Below are 9044 nucleotides of genomic sequence, written 5' to 3'. Positions count from 1 at the left end.
CTAAAGTAAAATTTAATACAAAAAAATGTAACATATTTGATTAAATATTCTTATATATATATATATATCTAAAATTTATATTTTTTATTTTTATTTAAAAATATATTTTATCTATTTTTATATGTTATTTTTATTTTAGTAAGTAGATATTAATTTTATTATAAAATTAACTAATAAGATCTATTTAAATATCTAAATTAAAATAATAGAATAATATAAAAAAAATTAAGTTGATGTCCATTTTAGTAATTTTTTATCTAGAAGTGATTTTGAATGGTATAAGCCAAACAATATTTATTTTACTATAATCCATTTTGATACAAAAATTACCAAACATAAATCACTTTAACACAAACTTACTTTTGATCAAAATCAAGTTTGCAAAATCAATTCTATACAAACTCCCGTTTACAAATTGTAATCCAAACACACACTATATCTTTTTTTAACTTTATGTATCATATCCCGGATATAGTATACCCAATATGTACTTTTAACTAATTTTTAGACTTTATACTTGAAATATGAGACGTTGTGCATATAGATAAATACATTATAGATTACACGTTTTTGTAAATATTGTAGTTAAATGATTAAAATAAAAAAATCCTATATAATATACAGTTGTCTCAAAAAATTAGTTATAATTTTTATTCTTTATCCATTTTCACTCTTCATAATTTTTTTTTTTAAATTTTAGGTAATGAATATTATTTTTGTTTTTTTTCTTATTTTCAGTGAACACCCAATTCTTTCTTTTTTCTTTACACTAAAAGTGTTGATTCCAAAGATCTTCTTAAGATATAATTAGTTTTTGAAGTGGCAAGTACATGCATGTGTCTTACATATATATACCATGTAATTTGTTCACAACGTGCAAGAACTCAGCACATGTTTTAATTATCTCCTTGAGGAGATTTTAATGAAGAGAGATTTTACTTCTTGAATCTTGATGAAGCAGATTTCATAGTGCTTTAATATTATTGTGAGAAAGAAAGAAAATTGTGCAAGTACTAATAAGGAATCTTGACTTAAAAGGACGAACATATGAAAACACCATGAAAATGGAAACTGGTAAAGATAAAAATGTTTTTTAGATGGAAACTTTTTGAGATGATTGGAAATGGTATAAGGAATAAGGGGAAAAGACATTCTGGTACCCACAAAATTGACAGGTAGCACATGGATTGCAGAACCAATGATGAAAGAAAAACTTATATAATAAGCCAATCAAGCAAAACCATTGCCCCCATTTGCAGTTAGATATTTATTCCTTGTGAATATTGAAATTCACCTTAGAATTCTTGAGAAGTGCTATATCGACCCCAAATGCTGTTTTTTGTTACTAGGTCACATAAAGAGAGAGAAAGATTGATGTATCTACCCTACCTAATCAAGCTTCAAATATCATTTCTTTAGGTTTTCATGACACAATAATCACTTGCTATGTGTTTGCATTTTTGTTGGGGTTACTAGTGTAAAATATACACATCACTCTTAAGAATTCAAAATATGACATTTAGGCAACTCAAACAAATATCACTTGTGATAGGCCTCATGCTTATGTATGTGTGTGTATATATAAGAAAATGCATTAAGACTCACCATCTTTTTTCTATATATATTTCATCAAATATACAATCCTCCCAAAACATGCAAGATATTTTTGTTCTATACAATATTTGTACGGCTCATTGGCCTTGTAAAATTGCTTTAGAATAGGTTATACCATGTAGATGGGCCAGCACCATGGATTTTGTGTTGAAATGAGAAGCAGGTTAATTGGGGATTTTGGCCGAGTTCCTTTGCAATAAACTTAAAAAACGATCTATAAAATTTCGTTGAATTTTAAGGTTTGATTATATTACATTGCTCATAATTTATCCTCAAAGGATTATTACTTTTACAAAATTTTTAACCACAAAAATATCTAGTATTTAGTATTTACTCCATTTAATGTTTTTAAAAGTTTTCAGAGTGGTTTTGTATCATATAGAAAGCGTGACACTAAACAAAACTGTATAGGAATCATGTGCCCAACATCACCATTGATGCTGCTTATCTTAATAAGGAATGATATTATTACTCTCCACTTCCTATCAAACAAAACTGATATATTTGACATTCAGTAAGAAGAATAATGAGGGGTAAATAAGTGCATCAAAATTCACTGACCATCTACAATACTCACAAAGGTGCAAGCCCATTCCTGCAATTCCACTTCACTATACTTCAGTTCTCAATCACTGACCATCATTTGAACTTTGTTCTCCCTTGCTACTGCTGCTCAATTCAGTGTTATTTGTGGGACTCTCAACCGACGAATTCGATAAACTTGACTGATCAGTGCTTTTGCTTTCGGTTTCCTTTTCGGTTGATCCTCCCATTAGAGAGTCCATGCCAAGCTTGCCAGAATAAAGGAATAAACCAACTGAATTGATGCCAAAAACAAATGTCGCAAGGTAGGTCAAGCCATTCAATATTGTCCTGTGAAGTTTTTATGATGATTGTCAGATTCTTCATCAAATGAAGAGAAAATTCTTCGGAAAATGAACAGCAAGAATCCAGGATAGGCAAGTCATGGAAATTACCTTATGGTTATTGTAATCTGGCGAACCTGCAAAGCAAACCATCACTGTCAGATTATCTTGAGCAGGCAGGAAAAAGGAACGACTGTCAATGATTAAGAACTTAAATTGTTCTGTTGTCATCTTGTCTCCGCTATTAATTTAGTAACATGGTTTTTCTATGAATTCCATCATTGTCAAAAAAATGCAATTCGATGAAAGATATTTGAACATCCGAAGCAAGAGTTTACGCTACATACTGACACTATCTTCTTTGTCACAATAATGCAAAACTGTTGCCTGTTACTGTAGCTAAAGTAATTTCTTACCAATAATTACAGGCCATAGCAGCAAAAATTTTGCCTGAGCTCTAAAATGCACTAGCCAATTCACGCACATAGATGGGTACATATTAGATTCATTTAACCACCATATGATGAGCATAACAGAACGTGCACTTGTGAAAGCTAATATTTCTGTTTCGTGCAAGTCATGTAACTGTAAAAATATCGTTTTATTAACCGTTTTTCCAAGCTGGATTTGAGTAATTGCTAGTGAGGTTCTAAAAACCAAGACATAATTGAACATTCTGATTATCACAATTAATTGAACTGAGTATTCAATATGCTTACCAATGATACAGAATAGCATGAACTAATACAAATCAACAATACAGAGTCTTGTAATACCAATTGTGTTCTTGATTTTGTGAAAGAATCACAAAACCGGATAAATTTGAATATTTCAGCCCTAAAGGATACAAGACCAATCAATGACTGTCAAGAAAAGAAACAACAGTCCAATTCCACTTTGTTTGACTCTAATTTTCCTATTCAATTCATTGAAGAAAATAGTCCAATCTAACATGCTTTGCAACCAAATAGATAAGATAAGAAGACATGAGATGAGAGTACCGAGTAATTATCCGAAATTGTTTGGCGGTTAAGAGCTGCCTCCACCGTAGTGGCAAACTTATAAAGAATGAGAGCAATAATTCCGGCTGATATTCCCCCAAGAAATGCCTGAACAGGTGAAGGTGGACCCTTAGCATCTTCAATTGAAGATGACCCCATAGCCTTCAAGGTATCTAATGCTTCTTCCTTTATTGACTTCTTTTCTCCTGAAGACCTAAATTGCTAAAACGACAATACCTCCAATTTCAATGAAGACAGAGACTAAATCAAAGTAGCACATATCAATCAGAGGAGAATTAGCGTACAGGATACTTAATAATAATATGGACAAGTGTCCAATCAACGTAGTTAGAGCAATGCTACGTGGCCAGCAAATATTATATTTTTTTCCCGTACTTGGTCAGTAATAAATTGCACCTATATTTACAGACGTTTTGTACACAAGAAGCATATAATTTGCACCTATATTTACCAGAGTTTTGTACACATGAATCAATATAGTTTGCACCCACGTTTTTTCAGAATTTGCACACATAAATTAGTATAATTTATTTGTTAAAGATAATTTAGCGTTTGTGCTGGGCAAATGATCGCCAAAACTACTAAAAGCTGCTCGCCCCCAAGAGTTTCTTATGTAGTTATTGGCCCATTCCATTAATTTTATATCACTAGCATAAACCTTCCAATTAATTCTACCAAATTCATATGGACAAAATCTAGTCAAACCAAGCTTATTGGATGATAATGTACACACCCCAAGAGTAAAAAGATGCAATTCCTGTCTCACGTGCCACTTCCCACATACCACAAATCACAAAATAGTTGTAATTGTTACCACATTATAAACATCCTCAGTTCAGAGGTACCAAATCTAATCAATCATGACCATAGTTACATGAATTTAACAATTAGGTGGCATACCAATTCGCGTGCACCAATTCACTGTACCGGAACGCGATAAATATACTTTCCACGTAGAGAAATTCTAGAAGGTCATTAGAATTTATTGTTTTTGATCCTCAGTTAGCCATCGATGTTTAAAAATATAGGATAAAGTACGTTGTTGGATTACTAGACTAAAAAAACTAAGACAAAACAAATTAAGTTGCTGGCTAAGTGATGACCAAAAACAATAAATTCTGATGGCCCCTAGCATTTCTCTTGTAGATAAAATATTTTACATGTAGCCTAACATTGCGTTCCGTGTAACAACCCAGAATATAGCATAATAAAAGGCAATAGGCAAATGAAGCACCGGCATATATGGTGCGCAAGTATCGTTATCCTTATATATAGCATACTCAACTCAAATAACCCCGAAAAGAAAAAAGGCTTCCAATTGATTGGATAATTTATGAACATTACCCTAAACAAAAACTGAGCTTCAAGAGTATCTGCGGCAGAACATGAATTATAACGAGCATATACAATGAAACAACCCAGAAGCACAGAACATGAATACCATATACAACATTTACAGAGATAGACATAGTCAACAACCCATATATAAGTTAGAATTTTACATATATAACATGCAGAGACATAATTGTTACAAGAAAGAGGGATATGATGCCAAAAAGAAGAGGAATTTTGAGAGAGAAGATACCAATTCCTTGGCACGTTTGGCCCTGCGGCGGAGGGCGCGGAAGAGGAAGATAGAGACGGCGCCGGTGAGGAGTACGCTGGAGGCAACTTGGATGGGAGAAGGATCGTCGGTGGTGGCGAAAATGGACTGAGTAGAAGAGAAGGGGAGCTCAATAGGGCCTTGGTCCGCTGGTGCGGTGGTGAGTTCTGCGGCGAGGTGGGTGAGCCATGACCACGATGAAGCTGGTGGAGGAAGTGCTGCCGGAGAATGGAGAGTGGGAGTGGGTGTGCGCATGGAAGAAGAAGAAGAAGAGGAGAAGAAGAGAGAGGGGTTGTGGTTGTTATGGTGAGAGAAGAGTGAGAGTGGGTTTGAGAGGAGAAGGTGTTGGTGTTGGTGGTGGCAATGCTGAAACTGCAACATCACTGCAATGCTGAAACTCACTTCTCACTGCTCAATCCACATTCCACTTTCATTCATCGGAATACACTTGTACTCTTGCGTAAATATCTTCTGCGTTTTTCCATTTTGGGATAATTATCCACAAAATTACTCATCTTTTCTATGAATTTCGTAAAACAAGTCGAATCCTTTAAATAACTGGTGATTTTCCTTTTTTTTTTTTCATGAATACTTTTATTAATGATATTTTTAATAAATGATTTTTTCAACTATATAATCCTTTTGCTCTTTTCTCTTTTTTTTTTTTACAGGTTAATGTATATTTTTTCCCTAACATTCACAATTTTTTTAATATCTCTGCCTTTTAATTTTATTCAATTGTATTTTTATAGTTTTTAATTTGTGTCAAAATTATCGTTGCATATTTTTAATTTTGTCTCTAACATTTTTTATGGAATTAATGTCTAGGGATAATTTTGAGATAAACCAAAAATACTAATGACAAAATTAAACAAAATTAAATGTTAGAAATTAAAAAAAAATATAAGTATTAGATACAAAAATGATACTTTATTTTTTTTTTTTTAAGTATAGTAAAGAATAATTTTGTGTTTTGATACTAATATTTTATTTTTAGTGATGTAAAATACTAAATTGTCCAACAAAGTACCTTGATTAGAGTGTCTAAACAATAAGGCTAACTTTTATGAATGATGTGTTCTTTTCCCAGTGTGTGCCTAGGATCAAATAACTATACTGCAAAATCAATAGCAAGAATCATTTTATTTGTTTGTTTTCAGACAATTTTACATAGAATGATCAATCTAAGTGTCATAATGTTCAACACTTTTTTGAGTATAACATACTAATCATCTTGGCCATTTTTATTTGTTTTCTCTCAGCATTCTTGGTGCACATTTGATGCAACAGCTTTAGCCCAAAACTTGATATGCTTTTTCATGTCAGCTGTAGATTTCTTTGAATCACAGTTTGGAATTGGAGGAGGACTCTTCACCAACCATGCTTCTGATAGATAAGGCCCTCTTGCTTTCTTATCTTCTTCTGTTTCATCTCTGTTCTTATCTTGCAAGCCAGGGATTATGCTAACTAAACTTGGACTTAATCTCTCTTTCTCAAATGAGAATCCCAAATCCTTGAACCCTTGAACTTCCTCTAGCTCAAGATCACTTAAGCTTCTCCTCATCATTCTTCTCTGATTTAGGTACTTAGGCCTCATTTCCTTGATTCCTTCTCCTTTGTTGATGCTTTCACCTTCAATGTTCTTAGATGCTCTATATCTTGGAATGCTACAACTCTGTCATAACATAAAACCAGAAGATAAATAACATAGTATAAGGAGTTTCCTTCTAGAAAAAGAAAAAACAATTATATGCAAAATAGTTATGGATTTTGGTTCAATATGAATTTGGAAATGTGTGTGTTTTAAACTAAGGTTCAAAAGGACTAATGAATTTTGCTGAGGAGTCTATTATTGCAAAAGCCACTTGTATTTGTATATATGCATCTTGTCCTTTCTAGTGTAGTAGACTTTCACATTATTTTTGGCCTTAATAAAGCATGTTTCTAAAAAGTGTGAATTTGGAACATTATAAACTAACTTTGGCAAGGGACTAGTAATTTTTGCTACAAAAGTAAAATTGCAGCTGCAACTTGAATATGCAACTTGTCCTTATTCTTATTGTGTGACTTTACATTATGCCAAGCCAAAAGATTTTTGGCTCTAGAGTCTAGAGGATCTTTGGAAATATTTGAAGAAAATATTTTTTTTAAACTGTTCATAATTTTTTGGTATGACAGAAACTAATAGACTTAGATCATAAATGAACAAAATAAATGAGTCTCTGACAGGCATTAGTACATTGAAAATTTAATGTGTCTGAATAGTGAATACATATTTATGAGAGGGAGGGAGTAGATCTTAATAAGAATCAAATGATTACATTACCTTAGGTGTTGATGTTTGCTTGTGTGATCTTCCTATTCTTGGATCATTTTCTTGAAACTTTTCATTACTCCCAATTGATAGTGGCAAAGATGGTGTTCTAACAAGCTTGTTTTTCCTTCTATTACCTTCATTTCTATGATTTCCCTTCATCATCAATTTGTTTCCTCCTTGTTTATCATCATCATTATCACCCTCTTCTTTAACTTTGAATTGTGGCATGGATGGTGCTCTTTGAATCTTCTTAGTATGAGAAGAAGAAGAACCATTTCTTGGTGGTTTATTATTGCCTCTTGCTGATGATAATGATGATGATGATGATGATGATGATGATGAAGATGATGATGAGTTGCTTAAAACATCATTGTCCTTCACCAAGAAATCTGTGTTGATTAGAGCAGTTGAAGAAGAAGAAGAAGGGTAAGGATCAGAGTAGCTCCTTGGCATCATCATCATCGGCCTTATGTTCAACAAATTCTCAAAGAACCAACACTCTTCAAGAAGATCCATGGCTTCCACTTTTTCATCTCTGCAGAAAGAAGATTCACTAGAGTTGTTATTATCAACTACTGTCTCCATTTGTTTTTTCTGTTCTTTCCAACTTTTCTGTCACCTTTTCATGTTTTTCTCAATTTATACCAAGGCTTATATGTGTCTGTCTATTGTCTAAGTCGCAATTTTTTATGCTATTAAATTAAGCAGGTTGTATACTTAGGCAAAAAACTTAACTATAAAGAAAAGATATACATATATAAATATGCAAAAATAGTGTCTAATAAGATGATCAAACACGTTACAAGATTCAATGAATATTTGAATGTCAGACTAAAAATCGCACTAGAATTAAAAAATAATAAAATAGATATTGAGACAAAATACGATAATATAAAATATTTAAAAATTATTTTTCTAGTGAAACATTTGCATCATCTGAGTTTTATTTCTAGATAAGCCATGTGAGATATGACAGCATGTGCATGGAAGATGTCCCTTATGCATTTTCTTAGCAATAATTAGCTCTCAGTCCAAAAGACAAGTGTGTTCTTTTAATAGAGAGAAAATGAAATGGTGAAAGGTGTTTTAAGCAAGTGGGGTCATGCGGCATTTAAGGTAGACAGACAACTAGGAATAATAATTGGTTTAGGGTAATTCCTTTTAAGGGTATGGCTTTGTCATGCCAGCACATCCTCCATGTGATGCTAGTGTTCTGTTTCTGCATTCATCAGTTCACATAACAAAACAAATATTTGTTATTCAGAGTCTGAAGCCGTAGTTACACTTACACATATTAGCTATTCATGTAGCATACTTTTTCGCTTATTATACAATACAATGTACGAGTAGGAATACTCTATTAGCTACCTATCTCAATTGTTATTGGCTGTCTCCACAATAATATGTACAATATATCTTTCTCCGAATAAATGATTTGATTTTCCATGTTATGTTTTTTGTTTAAGAATAGTTTTAGCAAATAAAAAGACACAGGCGTTGTAATTAGTAGAGTTAGAACAGGTTTTAATTGAATTCAAATTCTTTAATGTTTATCGGTTTTAAACCGGTCGTCGAACTGAATAAAATTAAAAATTAAAAGGTTTAATTAAAATTAAATTTCA

The 9044-nt window shown here is 32.4% G+C and overlaps 2 protein-coding genes across 2 annotated transcripts; both read right to left on the bottom strand.

Annotated features, from left to right (window-relative positions):
* On the bottom strand, window positions 1958-5624 carry LOC107613880. Its single transcript, XM_016316069.2, has 4 exons — window positions 5088-5624; window positions 3482-3703; window positions 2592-2617; window positions 1958-2487 (listed from the first exon to the last, which is right to left on the bottom strand). Exons 1-4 carry the CDS (start codon window positions 5484-5486, stop codon window positions 2244-2246), a joined length of 891 nt encoding a protein of 296 aa, XP_016171555.1. The 5' UTR covers window positions 5487-5624; the 3' UTR covers window positions 1958-2243.
* LOC107611846 (probable serine/threonine-protein kinase DDB_G0286465) lies at window positions 6168-8142 on the bottom strand. The gene is made up of 2 exons (XM_016313737.2): window positions 7432-8142; window positions 6168-6780 (listed from the first exon to the last, which is right to left on the bottom strand). Exons 1-2 carry the CDS (start codon window positions 8005-8007, stop codon window positions 6364-6366), a joined length of 993 nt encoding a protein of 330 aa, XP_016169223.1. The 5' UTR covers window positions 8008-8142; the 3' UTR covers window positions 6168-6363.

This window comes from Arachis ipaensis, chromosome B08, assembly GCF_000816755.2.
Source record: "Arachis ipaensis cultivar K30076 chromosome B08, Araip1.1, whole genome shotgun sequence".
Lineage (NCBI taxonomy): Eukaryota > Viridiplantae > Streptophyta > Magnoliopsida > Fabales > Fabaceae > Arachis > Arachis ipaensis.
The sequence above is the reverse complement of the archived record's forward strand: the minus strand, read 5'-3'. Positions and strand labels throughout refer to the sequence as shown.

Excerpts from the sequence above, each read along its gene's own strand:
- LOC107611846 (XM_016313737.2), bottom strand. The coding sequence starts at position 8,007 with ATGGAGACAGTAGTTGATAATAACAACTCTAGTGAATCTTCTTTCTGC. Across the intron at positions 6,781-7,431 it reads AGCAAACATCAACACCTAAG|AGTTGTAGCATTCCAAGATA; the intron begins GTAATGTAATCA and ends ATGTTATGACAG.
- LOC107613880 (XM_016316069.2), bottom strand. The coding sequence starts at position 5,486 with ATGTTGCAGTTTCAGCATTGCCACCACCAACACCAACACCTTCTCCTC. Across the intron at positions 2,618-3,481 it reads CAATTTCGGATAATTACTCG|GTTCGCCAGATTACAATAAC; the intron begins GTACTCTCATCT and ends TTTGCTTTGCAG. Across the intron at positions 2,488-2,591 it reads CAGATTACAATAACCATAAG|GACAATATTGAATGGCTTGA; the intron begins GTAATTTCCATG and ends AAAACTTCACAG.